At 49.2% G+C, this 18,293-nt stretch overlaps 1 protein-coding gene across 1 annotated transcript in view; it reads left to right on the forward strand.

Annotated features, from left to right (window-relative positions):
• Positions 1-2,928: 2,928 nt before the first annotated feature.
• Positions 2,929-18,293, forward strand: part of WASHC4 (WASH complex subunit 4) — a 160,339-nt gene continuing 144,974 nt past the window's right edge. Inside the window, exon 1 of the mRNA XM_075344739.1 lies at positions 2,929-3,041. Within this exon, the coding sequence (XP_075200854.1) occupies positions 2,975-3,041 (67 nt within the window). The 5' untranslated portion in view covers positions 2,929-2,974. The remainder of the gene's footprint in view (positions 3,042-18,293) is intronic.

Raw genomic sequence — 18,293 nt, forward strand, 5'->3', positions numbered from 1 at the left:
TCTGATGTCCACACCAAGTGAGGCGGAGCCAGGCGGTTGGCCCCACCCACCGAGGAGTTCACAGGCCTGGAGGCGGGGAAAGTGTCAGTTCAGTCTTGGAGGTGAAAGTGAGAGGAGTGAACACTTGGGTGTCTGGGTTGGAGCCCAGACACTGACAGCAAGGTTGGCAGATGGTGGTGGCCGTCTGCAGGAGTTAGTGGAACTCCGCAGAGCCGTAAGGACCGGGGTCGGGCGTCGGCCCGCCGGTACTGGACCGGGGAACGGAGTGAAGCTAAGCACACAGGCAGGGCCATCGGACTCCCACCAGGCTTGGAGCCGCCGTCAATAGTCAAATCCGAATGTGACAGGAACCCCAGGGGTTTCTCAACTACTATGTCCCGATTGAAGGCAACCGTCCACCCAGAGAGGATATACAGCCACCGCCACAGGCTAGAGATCCAAGGGCCAGCGCCTGCGGGCAAAACGGGCTCCTACGGCACCTATATGCCGGGGAGCGGACTACCGGTGGGCAACCATGGGAGTCAAGAACATTCTCAAACATGCAGGGAAAGACAGCCACCATCAGCCGTCTGGGGAGAGCACAACAACAACACTGCAGCCGGCTGCGGGACCCGTCCATCTGGCCGTTTTGGTTTACCTACAACTCTGTCAGTGATTGTCTGAGTGAGTACACCAGTGCCGTCCGGCACCGCGCCGCACAGTCCCTGCACCCCAGCCATCCAGCCTCCTCGTTACACCATCGGGCCCCGGGATCACCAACCCCTGCCCACGGAGGGGACAACATCTCAGCTGCACCCTACCATCTCGCCCGGGATCCCCGTTACCAGCAGCGGTGGTGCCATTATCACCACGACCCGTGGGTGGCGTCACGAACAATCCCCCTAACCCTACCATCCCCATTTCACTCACGGGTGAGGAGCGCTGCTTTTGTCACCATGTCTGGTCCACCGCTCGAGCCACCGAGCAGCAGCAGCAGAAGCCCCGGACACGAGCGTGGCGAGCGCGTCCCCTCCGCCCGCGACACATGGCAATCTAGCCAGCAAAATTGACAATGAGGCACAGGTGATGTTAATGGACATGAGGTTGTGTAAGTTGGGGACGCCACACGGGGAGAAATAGTGAGGGCTTGGGATTGAGTACTTAGGCTAGTTTCACACTTGCGCTATTTTGACGCAAACGGAATCCGTCACTAATGTAGTACAGTTCATTTATTTACAGTGGAAGCGCGTTACTATGGCGCGTGTGTGTCCTGCAGTACCCGCTTGTGTCCACATGATGTCGCGCTTCCACTGTAAATAAATGAACTGTACTACTTTAGTGACGGATTCCGTTTGCGTCAAAATAGCGCAAGTGTGAGTGAGCCCTAAGGGATGGCCACCACCAGCAGGTTGTGGAAATCCTCAGTATCTACAAGCCTAAACGTCAACATTTGCAGGGAAAGCAGTCTGTAAATGTGGCCATTTATTGTTTTGACCTGTGGGTGGGTGGATCTGTATTAACGCTTGCACTCCAAGGCATAGGGTAGAGACAGCTGGATGCTGCACTGAGACTTAAGGTCTCCCACAACCGGATCTCCGTCGCCTGTGGCCCTGCTCTGCTGACTGCCACCTAGTCTGCTCAGGTAGTCCGGTAGTCCAGGGTCTACAACCCCCGACTACCACTTCACTCCTCTCACTTCCACTGCTCAACTCTTTCTCTGTCTGACTCAGACTAGACTGTCTTGTTCCCTCCCCGAACACCTCAGGACCCCTAGGTGGGCATCACCATCTGCCTGGCCCCTCCCACTGGTGTGTCCCTACTGTCCTGGGGGGTGACTAGGCTTTTGTGGCTGGTGTTTGTACCTGTGTGTGGGGTTGTGTTGGAAGGCCAAGGAGGAGGGAATCCTGCATCTGGAAGATGGATGCAGTTTTCTGTTACAACCTGATTTTGCCAGGGCGTCACACTACCACCACTGCCGCCCTTCCTCTGGTAAGACAACATCGGAGTATAAGGTGGATGCCTTTTTTTTCTTTTTACCTTTTTTGTCTCTAAATTTGGGGTGCGTCCTATAATCCGGTGCATCTTATAAAACACAAAAAAAAAGTACATCATATGTACATAACTTTCTTTAGGAGACTTTTTCGTAGGGTTGTTGTTTTTTTTTTTATATATCATTATTATTTCTTGAAATGGTTTTGAAGAGAACCAAAAAGTTTTTCTTGAAGAATTTCTGCTGCTTTTTGATTGGACGGTGCCTAGGTTGGGGAGATCTCAATCCCTTCTCTTCTACAATGCCACTTTTCTGGCACCTCGCCCATTAACCCCTTTCCAACCTGGCGATTTTCCATTTTTGTGTTTTTATACTTTTTCCTCCACTTCTTCCAAGAGCAATAACTTTTTTTTCCGTTAGTATTGCTATATGAGGGCTTGTCTATTGCGGGACGAGTTGTACTTTTGAATGACATCATCCATTCTACCTTGTAACACACTGGAAAACGAGAAAAAACTCCAGGTATGGTATATCATATGGTAAAGTGAATAGTGTCATTCAAAACTACAGCTCAGGTTACAGAAAACAAGCCCTCATATTTGGGCGGAGATGTAAAATATAGAGATGTGAAGGGAGAAATGGATGTGTCAGAAATAGAAGGAAACAGGGGAGTCCACAGCAACCAATCACTTTATTGCTTTCACTTTGACAGCACGTCATCATACTGAGAGCCGGAATCTTCTTATTTTTTTTATCAGCTTCTCCATCTTTCCTTGTATTTATTATCAGCAATCTTCCCAAATGTGCTTCTATAGTCACCCTACAGGTTGTCAAACAAACTGGCACGTTCCAGCAGAAAAGATGGCCGAAAGGGCAGCACTTCACGCTTCTGCGCATCCTCCGCTTCCTCTGTTAGGGGGCGTGTCGCGGCAGGAAGTCACGTGCTACCGAGTGTCACGGGGGAAGCAGGCGGGCGGGGTCAGCGGTCATCCATCGGTTGCTGTGATGGCGACAACTACCGAAACCATTTCCCCGGAGTGGGAGTTTGATCGCTTTGATGACGGTTCTCAGAGTAAGCATGTGCCGGGGGTGGGCAGCCGGGGCAGGAGCTCGTGGTTGGGCTGAGCCATGCCGGTGTGATGACTGCTGTCACTGTCTGCTGCTGTACATGTCACTGCATGGAGTCCCAGAGCTTGTTTGGGGTTTCTTAGTTTATGTGTTCCTGGGGCTAATGACTGCACATAGGTAACTAGTGTCCTTTTCTGTCATGTTAGGTGGTGTCATGTGATCACCTGGAATGTAATAATGTGATGTCATGTGATCTGGAGAGTAATATTGTGTGGTGTCATGTGATCTCCTGGAGTGTAATAATGTGTGGCATCATGTGATCTCCTGGAGTGTAGGAATGTGTGGTGTCATGTGATCTCTTGGAGTGTAATAACGTGTGGCATCATGTGATCTCCTGGAGCGCAGGAAAGCGGGGCGTCATGTTATCTCCTGGAGTGTAATAACGCGTGGCGTCATGTGATCTCCTGGAGAATGGTAACGCGTGGCGTCATGTGATCTCCTGGAGAATGGTAACGCGTGGCGTCATGTGATCTCCTGGAGAATGGTAACGCGTGGCGTCATGTGATCTCCTGGAGAATGGTAACGCGTGGCGTCATGTGATCTCCTGGAGAGTGGCAACGCGTGGCGTCATGTGATCTCCTGGAGAGTGGCAACGCGTGGCGTCATGTGATCTCCTGGAGAGTGGCAACGCGTGGCGTCATGTGATCTCCTGGAGCGTGGCAACGCGTGGCGTCATGTGATCTCCTGGAGTGTGGCAACGCGTGGCGTCATGTGATCTTCTGGAGCGTGGCGTCATGTGATCTCCTGGAGCGTGGCAACGCGTGGCGTCATGTGATCTCCTGGAGCGTTGCAACGTGTGGCGTCATGTGATCTCCTGGAGCGTGGCAACGCGTGGTGTCATGTGATCTCCTGATCTACCCTGTTACAGATGGCTTCTGTGGGTACCCGGGCAGTATTACTTCATGTACATGGTCCGGAGCTGCGCTCCCAGTGCATGGCCGTGTCTCCACCTCCCACACATGAATGCATGGTGGTGATCATGAGACTGTAGAGCGGTGTGATGCTGAGCGTTCCCATACTTTGTGCTTCCTCCATGGCAGCTGCTCTTCCCTATGAATAGGAGTCACATTGAATGGAATTAGAGGGGAGAATTGAATTAATGAATGGACGGACATGGTAGCAATCAGCGGGGCCTTCAAAGGGACGTCTGTGCAGAGCGCGTCCGTGCAGCCGTCCTGAGAACAGAATAGATAACATGCTGTTCATTCCTCCGCGTTTACAAAGTTTCAGAATTACCTTAAAACTCTTAATCTTGTGCCCCTTAGTGAGAAATTGCCATATACACGCTGCGGAGAACTGTTTATCGCAGCATAGCCTTAACAATACACTACATACAGTTGTATGTTCTCCCTGGGGTTTCCTCCCGCACTGCAGAGACATACTGAGAGAGAATTTAGACTGTGAGCTCCAATGGGGACAGGGATGGAAAGAGCCGCACAATAGGAGGGTAATAAATACAAGTCAGCAGCATACCCGTATGTAACATGTAACCTTGGATCGCAGAAACATCTGATCTGGGCCGTGAGGCAGAATAACAGGAAATCTGTAAGGGTGCTGACGTGATGAAACGCTGGCCCCACATATCCTCATTTACCAGTGATATCAGCATTTTACTGCAATGCAAATGGGTGATGGTCTCGTGTTCTCATCACACACCTCCATGACATTTCTCAGGGGTGAGGACTCTCCTGTCTTCAAGAAATACTTTTTTTTTATGTATAGTTTTAAAGAAGAATCTGTTCCCGGGTAAAGTCATCACTGCCTGGGCCATATGCGGCTCTGCCTAGTAATCTAGTTTGCTCCACTTAAGCAGGGGCTGTCGGCAGTATCCTCCTGTGATAACACACGCAGACCAGAAGAGAAATCTCACTACTTCATTCTCAATATTGCTCTAATAATAATTAGATACAATGAAAACTTCAGGATGAGTTATGGAGGAGAATCTTGTATTACATAGACTTGTGTGTCACGTGGTGGACAATAGAGGCAGTAATAAGAAATGTGCCCAATCCTAACCACATGTTCAGCCTTTCACTCATCCCGAACATAGGCTCTGTGCGCACTAGACCTTTTACCCGCGGATTTACCCGCGGATTTGCCGCAGAAATTTCTTGAGAAATGTCTGCAATCTTTTTGCAGACATTTCCCAGCAATTTCTATGAAAAAAAAAAAAAGCTGTGCGCACTTGTGCGGATTTTTCTCAAGAAATTTCCTTGAGAAGAATTTCTCGAGAAAATTTCTTGAGAAAATGAACATGTCCATTATTTCTGCAGGTACCCTGTGGATTTCGGCAGTACAGCCTGCAAAAATCCGCAGGGAACCACCCGCGGGAAAATCGCGGCTATTCCGCGGCAAATCCGCATGCGGATTTGGTGCGGATTTTTTCCGGAGGTCCGGAAATCTTTCACTCCCAGAAGTTTCTCAAGAAATTTTCTTGAGAAACTTCACATTTCTAGTGCGCACATAGCCTTAAAGAGGTCATGTCATTTGATTCATGCTGCCCCAAGCCACAGGCAGCATAGATCAGAACCTGGATGTAGGTTTACAGCCTGGTATATCTTTTTCTAAAAGACACAGTTGGAAAACGAGCCAGGGACTATAGGGAGAGGCCTGACTAGTTCAGGGGGCCTCCAGCCAGGGATTATAGAGAGAGGCCTGACTAGTTCAGGGGGCCTCCAGCCAGGGATTATAGAGAGAGGCCTGACTAGTTCAGGGGGCCTCCAGCCAGGGATTATAGAGAGAGGCCTGACTAGTTCAGGGGGCCTCCAGCCAGGGATTATAGAGAGAGGCCTGACTAGTTCAGGGGGCCTCCAGCCAGGGATTATAGAGAGAGGCCTGACTAGTTCAGGGGGCCTCCAGCCAGGGATTATAGAGAGAGGCCTGACTAGTTCAGGGGGCCTCCAGCCAGGGATTATAGAGAGAGGCCTGACTAGTTCAGGGGGCCTCCAGCCAGGGATTATAGAGAGAGGCCTGACTAGTTCAGGGGGCCTCCAGCCAGGGATTATAGAGAGAGGCCTGACTAGTTCAGGGGGCCTCCAGCCAGGGATTATAGAGAGAGGACTGACTAGTTCAGGGGGCCTCCAGCCAGGGATTATAGAGAGAGGCTTGACTAGTTCAGGGGGCATCCAGCCAGGGATTATAGAGAGAGGCCTGACTAGTTCAGGGGGCCTCCAGCCAGGGATTATAGAGAGAGGCCTGACTAGTTCAGGGGGCCTCCAGCCAGGGATTATAGAGAGAGGCCTGACTAGTTCAGGGGGCCTCCAGCCAGGGATTATAGAGAGAGGCCTGACTAGTTCAGGGGGCCTCCAGCCAGGGATTATAGAGAGAGGCCTGACTAGTTCAGGGGGCCTCCAGCCAGGGATTATAGAGAGAGGCCTGACTAGTTCAGGGGGCCTCCAGCCAGGGATTATAGAGAGAGGCCTGACTAGTTCAGGGGGCCTCCAGCCAGGGATTATAGAGAGAGGCCTGACTAGTTCAGGGGGCCTCCAGCCAGGGATTATAGAGAGAGGCCTGACTAGTTCAGGGGGCCTTCAGCTAGGGACTATAGGGGGAGGCCTGACTAGTTCAGGGGGCCTTCAGCTAGGGACTATAGGGAGAGGCCTGACTAGTTCAGGGGGCCTTCAGCTAGGGACTATAGGGAGAGGCCTGACTAGTTCAGGGGGCCTTCAGCTAGGGACTATAGGGAGAGGCCTGACTAGTTCAGGGGGCCTTCAGCTAGGGACTATAGGGAGAGGCCTGACCAGTTCAGGGGGCCTCCAGCCAGGGACTATAGGGAGAGGCCTGACCAGTTCAGGGGGCCTTCAGCCAGGGACTATAGGGAGAGGCCTGTCTAGTTCAGGGGGCCTTCAGCTAGGGACTATAGGGAGAGGCCTGACTAGTTCAGGGGGCCTTCAGCCAGGGACTATAGGGAGAGGCCTGACTAGTTCAGGGGGCCTTCAGCTAGGAACTATAGGGAGAGGCCTGACTAGTCCAGGGGGCCTCTAGCCAGGGACTGTAGGGAGAGGCCTGACTAGTTCAGGGGGCCTCCAGCCAGGGACTATAGGGAGAGGCCTGACTAGTTCAGGGGGCCTTCAGCCAGGGACTATAGGGAGAGGCCTGACTAGTCCAGGGGGCCTTCACCCAGTGTCTCCCTCCCTTTAACCCTTTAGTGACGGAGCTAATTTTCACCTTAATGACCAGACCAAATTTTGCAATTCTGACCAGTGTCACTTCATGAGGTTATAACTCTGGAACGCTTCAACGGATCCCGGTGATTCTGAGATTGTTTTTTCGTCACATATTGGACTTCATGTTAGTACCAAATTTAGGACAATATTTTTTGTGTTTATTTATGAAAAAAATTGAATATTGGCAAAAATTTTGAAAATTTAGCAATTTTCAACTTTTGAATTTTTATACCGTTAAACCAGAGATTTCTGTGACACAAAATAGTTAATAAATAACATTTCCCACTTATCTACTTTACATCAGCACAATTTTGGAAACAAAATTTTTTTTTGTTAGGAAGTTAGAGGGGTTCAAAGTTTATCAGCAATTTCTCATTTTTACATCAAAATTTACAAAACCAGTTTTTTAGGGACCACATCACATTTGAAGTGACTTCAATAGGCCTAGATGACAGAAAATACCCAAAAGTGACACCATTCTAAAAACTGCACCCCCCAAAGTACTCAAAACCACATTCAAGAAGTTTATTAACACTTCAGGTGCTTCACATGAACAAAAGCAATGTGGAATGAAAAAAAGCAAAAATTAAATTTTACCTAAAAATGTTGCTCTAACCCAAATTTATTCACTTTTAGAAGAAATAACACAACAAAATGGACCTCAAAACTTGTTCCCCACTTTCTTATGAGCGCGCCGATACCCCACATGTGGTCAGAAACCTCTGTTTGGACAAATGGGAGGGCTCGGAACAGAAGGAGCAATATTTGAATTTTGGAAAGCAAATTTGGCTGAAATAGATTGCGGGCACCATGTTGCATTTACAGGTCCGCTAAGGTACCTAAACAGAAGAAATCCCTCACAAGTGACACCATTTTGGAAACTAGACCCCTCAAGGCTTCTATCTAGGGGTATAGTGAGCATTTTAGATCCACAGGTACTTCACAGATTTTGTTAACGTTACGTTGTCATATTGAAAATTTTAATAATTTTCTCAAAAATGTTGCTTTAGCATCAATTTTCTCACTTTTTCAAGAGGTAATTCCAAAAATTTGACCTCAAGGTTTGTTAACCACTTTTTTATGAGCGCGGTGATACCTCACATGTGGTCTGAAACCTTTGTTTGGACAAATGGGAGGGCTTGGAACGAAAGGAGCAATATTTGAATTTTAGAAAGGAAATTTGGCTGAAAAAGATTGCGGGCACCATGTCGCATTTGGAGGTCCCCTAAGGTACCTAAACAGCAGAAACCCCGCACAAGTGGCCCCATTTTGGAAACTAGGCCCCTCAAGGAATTTATCTAGATGTTTGGTGAGTACCCTGAACCCTCAGGTGCTTCACAGAATTTTATAACGTTGAGCCATGAAAAAAAAAAAATAAAATTTTACCACAAAATTGTTATTTCAACCAGGTAGCTTTTTTTTTTACAAGAGTAAAAGGAAAAAATTCAGCATAACATTTATTGTGCAATTTCTCCTGAGTTTGGCGATACCTTATATGTGGTGGAAATCAACTGTTTGGGCGCATGGCAGGGCTCGGAAGGGAAGGAGTGCCATTTGACTGCAAAATTGGCTGGAATCAATAGCGGACGCCAGGTTGCATTTGGAGAGCCCCTGAGGTGCCTAAACAGTGGCGGTCCCCCACAAGTGACTCCATTCTGGAAACAAGACACCTCAAGGCTTTTATCAAGGTGTATAGTGAGCAGTTTGAATCCACGAGTACTTCACAGAATTTGATAAGCTTAGGTTGCCATATTGAAAATTTTCATTTTTTTCACAAAACTGTTGCTTTAGCATCAAATTTCTTACTTTTTCAAGAGACAACAACAAACCGTGGACCCCACAGGTTGTTATCCAATGTCTTATGAGCACAGGGATACCCCACATGTGGCCAAAAACCTCTGTTTGGATAAATGGGAGGACTTGGAATGGAGGGAGCACCATTTGAATTCTGGAAAAGTTGAGATAAATTGCGGGCACCATGTCACATTTGCAGGGCCCCTTGGGTACCTATACAGCAGAAACCCCCCACAAGTGACTCCATTTTGGAAACTGGATTTTATTCAGGAGTATAGTAAGCATTTTGAATCCACAGGTACTTCACAAAAATGTTGCTGTAGCAACAAATGTCTCACTGTTAGGCTATGTGGCCATGATCCAGCGACACGGCGTCCAGTACACAGTGTCAGCCTTCCTGCAGAGATGTGAGTGTTGTCCACGGGAGAACGCAGCTGCCCAAGCCCACGATTTGGGTTCAGGCCGCTGTGGAGCTCTATGCTACCTGCAGAGCACACTCATCTCCGCAGCATAAATTGACACGCTGAGGCTCGGGAAGCTGCGCCACAGGTCGGTTTATGCTGCGGAGAAAAGAAGCACATTGGGCATGGGATTTCTAAAAATCCTTCCACTGTGCTTCTACTGCACAACGCAGCGCTATGGACGCAGGGAAAACACTCTGCGCCCAAAACGCTGCAAACCCTGATCGTGGGCACATAGCCTAAAATGCTACAATGGATGAATGGATAGATGTCAAACAAATATAACGTCCCATTCCCCTGCATATTCTAAGCTGGCGCCCTTTAGTGCCTTTCATGTGGCACTAAAGGGTGCCTAGCCTTGTATTTAGCCCCCCAAAAAATTAATAATTAAAATAAACGACGTGGGGTCCCCCCTATTTTTGATAGCCAGCTAGGGTAAAGCAGACAGCTGTAGCCTGCAAACCACAGCTGACAGCTTCACCTTGGCTGGTGATCAATTTGGAGGGCTCCCCAGGCGTTTTTTAAAAAAAAAAAAAAACGTGGGGTCCCCCCCAAATTAGATCACCAGCCAAGGTGAAGCGGACAGCTGGGGTCTGGTATTCTCAGGGTGGGAAGAGCCATGGTTATTGGACTCTTCCCAGCCTAAAAATAGCAGGCCGCAGCCGCCCCAGAAGTGGCGCATCCATTAGATGCGCCAATCCTGGCGCTTCGCCCCAGCTCATCCCGCGCCCTGGTGCGGTGGCAGACGGGGTAATATATGGGGTTGATACCAGCTGTAATGTCACCTGGCATCAAGCCCTGGGGTTAGTGATGTCACGGCATCTGAACAGATACCCGACATCACTAACCCAGTCAGTAATAGAAAAAAAAAAGACAAAAAAAAAATGTATTTGAAAAAACACTCCCCGAAACATTCCTCTTTTACCAATTTATTGAAAATAAAGAAATTCCGGTCGCTGTAATCCATTTTGGAGGTCCCACGCCGACTCTGGATCTTCTAGAATATGGGGGGCACGTTCAGGGAACGTATCCCCCATTTTCTGGAAGAGCAAGCTCTCCATGAGCAGTGTGGGTGCAGTAATCTGAGAATACTGCACTCACACTGCCCCGGTCCAACCTAGGGCAGAGTGACCTGCAGTAACCTCATTCCAGAATATGAGGGGCACGCTCACAGAACGTACCCCCCATTTTCTGGAACAGCAGCCTCTCCATGTGAGGAGTGTGGCTGCAGATCACTGCACTCACCCTCCCCCGGTCCACAGTGGAGTAGCCTGTGCAGTTGCGACGTCAGCAGGATCCCTGCTTGCAGGGATCCAGCTGACAGCCGCTGTCTGCGCATGCGCCGCCAGCATTGAAGAAGGAGGCGGCGATCGCGGGCCCGGAGCGGCAGACAGGTAACGTATAACCGGGGGCTTGGGGGGGGGGTGACCTAGTGGGACCTGGGGACACCTTTCTGCCGCATGTGACGTGTCACATGCGGCAGAAAGAGCAGAATGAAGGCGGCCGCGCGCTGTGCGCCGCCATCTTCCACGCTCCGGAGGGGGGAGGGGGGTGGTGGCTCTGGAGAACCGGAGGGGGCTCCGGTGACCAGAGGGCTCCGGTGGACCGGAGGAGGGGTCAGGGGGAGGACATTTCCCTCCGATCTGAAATGTTTGATCATTTCAGATCGGAGGGAAATGACTGCAGAGCCGGCGCCGGCGGCAGTTTTCTGTGCGCTTCGGCGCCATTTTGGATGTCCGGTGGGGGTAGGGGTGGGGGTGGGGGGACTCTCCGGTACCGGGGGCTTTGGGGGCACTAGGGGGTTAGATTTCTTTCTCATCTGACATGTTTGATCATGTCAGATGAAAAAGAAATCAGTTTTACCGGCCATTTCTTTTTTTTTCATGTGTTCGTCGGTATACAGTGTATACCGCCGATCACATGATCGGGGTCCAAAAAAACACCCCGATTCATAATCTGGGGGGTCTCAGCTACCCCCGGTAGCTGAAACCCCCGAGATTTTCGGTCGCTGGGGGGCGCTACAGGGTTTTTTCGGGCCGCCGCTTTAAAGCGGCGGAACAGAATAAGTACCCTGTTTTGCCGCCGCTTTAAGTCGTACGGCCGTCGTTATGAGGTTAATCATTTTGAGTGGCAGGTCTCTCCCTATGTACTCACAGAGCGGGTTGTGGATTAGTCTGCGGGGGGCTTCATCAGACTAGTCAGTTCTCTCCCTATAGTCCTCATCCGGCTTCTCCATTGTATGTTTTCTCTGAAACGCCACAGCATTACCTGGCTCTAGTCTTACAGCCAGACTTTGACTCATGCTGCCCGTAGCTCATGCAGCATAAATCTGATGACAGATTCTCTATAGGGTACATTGCAGAAGATTTATCAAGTCTCGGTTTCGTGACTCGCTGCATATTTATTATATGTTTAGAGGGCACTTTGCCTTATCATAAAAGGTGTGTGGTCTAACGTGCCCCACATTTTTGACACAAGGAAGTGTACTAATAGGTGATGTAAACTACAACTAGACAGTCTAAAAATTATCCATATTCATCAAACTGTGTAAACTACTCTGATGAATCTGACATATTTTAAAGTGAACCTGCCAGCTGATACATGAAGCCCGATCCACAGGCAGCATTTATCAGACACTGGCTGTAAGATGTGACTTTAGTAGTTGCCAGGACTGAGACTCTCTGCATGTGCAAGGAGAGACCTCTCACTCCAGGGCGGTGGGCAGGAAGAGGCCGCTGAGGCCCCGCCTCTCTGACTAGTCTCATGTGAGGCCCAGTCTCCTGCGGCTATTAAAGTACATTTTTCTCTGATCCCTCGCAGTGTTTCTGAATAAAACTCACCTGGCTGAGATCATACAGTCAGGGCCTTATACATGCTGCTAGTCCCTTTAAGACTATCTAGAAGTACAGTATTGATATCTGCTCCATTGTCTCGTTTCTCCGTTTACCTGTGACAGCTTGGTTATTTTGTATATTGGGGCAATTACTTTTATTATTAATCCCCCCCTAATCCTTATAAATCAGGTAATGACTGTGTAAGTGGCCATTTACAGCGAATTTCCACACCACAGATTTCTTGAAGTTTCTACAACTGACAATCAGTAAATTTTATTCTTATACAAGTCCTTTTCAGATCAATAGGAAAGTAGCAGAACTTTCTGCAACAAAACGGGCGCTTCTGAATGTACCCCTAAAATGACTGTTGTCCTGGTCAGGAGCCGAGGACTTTTCAGCTGGCTTATTATCATTGGAGCTTCTGCTGTAGGTCATTTAGAAGATGGCCTTATATTTGTGATATGTTGCAGAGTGCAGGTCACCAGAATATACATGGGTGACTCTCTCCTATGACAAAAGGGGTTATCCGGGACCATTTAATTTTTTTTTTCCTATGGGCCTAAGAACTACCAGGCAGGTGGTTGCTAACTACTTAGCTCAACAAATGCCCAAAAGAATCCCATCCTAGGGACAATAAATGAAATTGCACCATAGATGTTTAATCAAATATGAATTTATTGTGAAGAAATATAAAACGTCCAAAAAAGTGGAAAACGGAGCCACCAAGAGGGACATGAACCAAAATGCAAAAGCTGATATGTATAATCTTAACAAACCACCAATTATTATGATACGTTATAATTATACAGTTGGTATTTGTATATATATATATACACCGTATATATATAACTGGTGTCCCACTGTTAATAAAAATGGACACAGATCAAAAAATAGAGATGAAGATTGCATCCTGCACGTTGGGTTTTTTTTTTCTCTCGTATGCAGGAAAAAACCCTACATGGGAATGAGGCCTTAGGCCTTGTGCGCACACTGCGGTTTTACCTGCGGTTTTGCTGCAGAAATTTCTTGAGAAATGTTTGTAACCTTTCTGCAGACATTTCCCAGCAAAACCTATGGGAAAAAAAAATAGCTGTGCGCACACTGCGTTTTTTTTCTCAAGAAAATTCTTTCTGCAGAATTTCTTGAGAAAATGTGCATGTCACTTCTTTTCCGCAGGTAGCTGCGGTATTTCACTCCATTCACTGTAATGTAATCGCGAAATACCGCAGGTATACTGCAGGTAGCATACGATGTGCGGTATACCCTCGGTATAGCCGCGGTTTACCTGCTGTAATGTTAATCACTGCCTGCGTTTTGCAGGGAAGTGATGTCATTATGACACAAAGAGGAAGCGGAGCAGAGTAAACACACACACACACACACACAGACATAGAATATACACACACACAGACATAGAATACACACGCATCACAGACATAGAATACACACATATCGCACTCACACACAGACCTAGACATAGAATACACATACAAATCAAACATACATATCACAAAAAAAAAAAGCGTGTGCTCCGCAGTATTTTTACTGTCCAGCCGATGTAAACACACAGCGGCGGCCCGGTATTCTCAGGCTGGGGAGGGCGAGAACCATGGTTAATGCCCCCCCCCCCCCCCCCGCAGCCAAGAATATCAGCCCGCAGCTGCCCCGGGACTGTCGCATCCATTATGCGACAGTCCCGGAGTGTCCCCGACTCTTCCAGATTGCCGTGATGCGGTGGCAATTCGGGGTAATAACGAGTTAATGGCGGCGCATCGCCACCACTAAGTCCAGGCTTAATCATGGCAGCGTCTATGAGACAGCTTTCATGATTAACCCGTAAGTAAAGTGAATAAGCGCACACGCACCGAAAAATCCTTTATTTTAAATAAAATACAAAAAAGCCCCTCTTTCATCTTTCACCCGTTTATTAACCCTCCCCCAACACACAGCTCCGCGCAGGTCCCACGACGCTTGCAGACTGATCCAGCTGCGACTGACACCGTACAGAATGCAGCCTCGTAACGAGCCTGCAGAGGTAAGCACAGGTCATTTCTCATGGCCGGTAATGTGAACACACTACCGCTGGGAGAAATGCAGCGTGTCGATTGTTGATTGATCTGTCCTCTATCTATCCATCCCTCTATCTATCTATCTATCTATCTATATGTCTACCTATCTATTTATCTATCCATCCCTCCATCTATCTATCTCTCCATCTATCTATCTATCTATCTATTCTATCTGTCTATTTATCTATCTATCTACTATCTATCTCAGAAGGAAATGACTTTTTTTTTTTTTTTCAATGTGCTTTATTGCATTGAATGCATTAAAACACATGCACCAACCCGCGGTAAAACCGCGGCAAACCGCGGGTGTGTTATTACCGCGGTTTTTGCCGCGGGTGCTGTATTCTGCCACAGGGTGCTGATTTTTCTTAAGAAAAATCCATTTTCTAGTGCGCACATAGCCTTAACATCTAATAAAACCCATGAGATTTCTCGGTGTTGCGTTCAGTAAAACGAAGCCCTGAGAAGTAAATATCACATTTCAGTTGTTTCTTTGTCACTCCATTGGGAGACCCAGACAATTGGGTGTATAGCTTCTACCTCTGGAGGCCACACAAAGTATTACACTTTTAAAAAAGTGTAACCCCTCCCCTCTATCTATACACCCTCCCGTGGATCACGGGCTCCTCAGTTTTATGTTTTGTGTGGAAGGACAAAAAAGGACGGGTCATTCCGTCCCGTTCTGGACCTCAAGCTGCTCAACAGACATGTGAGAACCAGACGGTTTCGGATGAAATCTCTCCGCTCGGTCATCGCCTCGATGTCACAAGGAGACTTCCTAGCATAGATCGACATCAAAGATGCTTATCTCCATGTGCCGATCGCACCCGAACATCAACGTTTCCTGCGTTTCGCCATCGGGGACGAACACCTCCAGTTCGTGGCATTGCCTTTCGGCCTGGCGACAGCCCCACGGGTTTTCACCAAAGTCATGGCATCCGTCGTGGCGGTCCTGCACTCTCAGGGCCACTCGGTGATCCCTTACTTGGACGATCTCCTAGTCAGGGCCCCTTCTCTGGTGGCGTGTCAACAAAGTCTTACCGTCACTCTGGCGACTCTCCAGCAGTTCGGGTGGATCATCAATTTCCCGAAATCCAAGTTGACGCCGACCCAATCACTGACTTACCTCGGGATGGAGTTTCATACCCAGCCAGCGTTAGTCAAGCTACCGCGGGACAAACAGCTTTCTCTGCAGGCGGGGGTGCAGTCACTTCTTCGGAGTCGGTCACACCCCTTAAGGCGTCTCATGCACTTCCTGGGGAAGATGGTCGCAGCTATGGAGGCAGTGCCGTTCGCGCAATTCCATCTACGGCCACTCCAATGGGACATTCTTCGCAAATGGGACAAGAGTGCTGCTTCCCTCGACAAGAACATCTCTCTTTCCCTCGCAACCAAAACATCACTTCAGTGGTGGCTCCTACCCACATCTCTGTCCCGGGGAAAATCCTTCCTACCCCCAACCTGGGCCGTGGTCACCACGGACGCGAGCCTGTCAGGTTGGGGAGCGGTTTTTCTCCACCACAGGGCTCAAGGAACCTGGACTCCAATAGAATCGTCCCTTCAGATCAATATCCTGGAGATAAGGGCAGTATATCTAGCCCTATTGGCTTTCCATCGGTGGCTGGAGGGCAGGCAGATCCGAATCCAGTCGGACAACGCCACTGCCGTCGCCTACATCAACCACCAAGGTGGCACTCGCAGTCGTCAAGCCTTCCAGGAAGTCCGGCGGATTCTGCAGTGGGTGGAAGACACAGACTCCACCATCTCCGCAGTTCACATCCCGGGTGTAGAAAACTGGGAAGCAGATTTTCTCAGTCGTCAGGGCATGGACGCGGGGGAATGGTCTCTTCACCCAGACGTGTTTCGAGAGATCTGTCGCCGCTGGGGAACGCCGGACGTCGATCTCATGGCGTCACGACACAACAACAAGGTCCCGGCCTTCATGGCACGGTCCCAGGATCACAGAGCTCTGGCAGCGGACGCTTTGGTCCAGGATTGGTCGCAATTTCGACTGCCATACGTGTTTCCCCCTCTGGCGATGCTGCCCAGGGTACTACGCAAAATCCGGTCCGAATGCCGTCGCGCCATTCTCATCGCTCCAGACTGGCCGAGGCGGTCGTGGTATCCGGATCTGTGGCATCTCACGGTGTGTCAACCGTGGGCACTTCCAGACCGCCCAGACTTGCTGTCACAAGGCCCGTTTTTCCATCTGAATTCTGTGGCCTTCATCCTGACTGTGTGGCCATTGAGTCCTGGCTCCTAGCGTCTTCAGGGTTATCTCAGGATGTCATTGCCACCATGAGACAAGCCAGGAAACCAACGTCCGCCAAGATATATCACAGGACTTGGCAAATCTTCTTATCCTGGTGCTCTGATAACTGTTTTCCTCCATGGCCGTTTGCATTACCCACATTTCTTTCATTCCTACAATCTGGAATGGACAAGGGTTTGTCCCTCGGCTCTCTCAAGGGCCAAGTGTCGGCGCTCTCCGTGTTTTTTCAAACGCGTCTAGCCAGGCTTCCGCAGGTCCGCACGTTCCTGCAGGGGGTTTGCCACATGGTTCCACCTTACAAACGTCCGTTGGAACCTTGGGATCTTAACAGGGTCCTGACGGCTCTTCAAAAGCCGCCTTTTGAACCGCTGCGGGATGTCTCTCTCTCTCTCCCGTCTTTCTCAGAAGGTGGCCTTCCTGGTGGCAGTCACATCACTTCACAGAGTTTCTGAGCTTGCAGCGCTGTCATGCAAAGCTCCCTTCCTGGTTTTCCACCAGGATAAGGTGGTTCTGCGTCCTGTCCCGGAATTTCTCCCTAAGGTGGTATCCCCTTTTCATCTAAATCAGGATATCTCCTTGCCTTCCTTTTGCCCTAATCCAATTCACCAGTGTGAAAAGGATTTGCACTCTTTGGATCTAGTGAGAGCACTCCGGTTCTACGTGTCTCGCACGGCGCCCCTGCGCCGTTCAGACACGCTCTTTGTCCTTGTCGCTGGCCAGCGTAAGGGATCTCAGGCCTCCAAGTCAACCTTGGCTCGGTGGATCAAGGAACCGATTCTCGAGGCCTACCGTACTTCTGGGCTTCCGCTCCCTTCAGGGTTGAAAGCCCATTCTACCAGAGCCGTAGGTGTGTCCTGGGCATTGCGGCACCGGGCGACGGCTCAGCAGGTGTGTCAGGCAGCTACGTGGTCTAGTCTACACACTTTCACGAAACACTATCAAGTGCATACCTATGCTTCGGCAGACGCCAGTCTAGGTAGGCGAGTCCTCCAGGCGGCGGTTGCCCATATGTAAGAGGGGGCCGTTTTCGGCTCTTTTTATTGAGGTATTGCTTTACCCACCCAGGGACTGCTCTTGGACGTCCCAATTGTCTGGGTCTCCCAATGGAGCGACAAAGAAAAAGGGAATTTTGTTTACTTACCGTATATTCCTTTTCTTCTAGCTCCTATTGGGAGACCCAGAACCCGCCCCTGTGCCCTTCGGGCTGGTTGTTCTTTTGTGTACACATGTTGTTGATGTTGATTTGTTCTTGGGTTCATGGTTTTCAGTTCTCCGAACATCCTTCGGATTGAATTTACCCTAGACCAATTTATAAGTTTTCTCCTTCCTGCTTTTGCACCAAACTGAGGAGCCTGTGATCCACGGGAGGGTGTATAGGCAGAGGGGAGGGGTTACACTTTTTTAAAAGTGTAATACTTTGTGTGGCCTCCAGAGGCAGAAGCTATACACCCAATTGTCTGGGTCTCCCAATAGGAGCTAGAAGAAAAGGAATTTACGGTAAGTAAGCAAAATTCCCTTTTTTGCATCAGTCACATGCGTTGATTGTGACTGATGCGTTGTACAACGGGTGACAAGAATAAGAATTAATTGTCGGATTCCG

Source organism: Anomaloglossus baeobatrachus, chromosome 4 (genome assembly GCF_048569485.1).
Source record: "Anomaloglossus baeobatrachus isolate aAnoBae1 chromosome 4, aAnoBae1.hap1, whole genome shotgun sequence".
Classification (NCBI taxonomy): Eukaryota; Metazoa; Chordata; class Amphibia; order Anura; family Aromobatidae; genus Anomaloglossus; species Anomaloglossus baeobatrachus.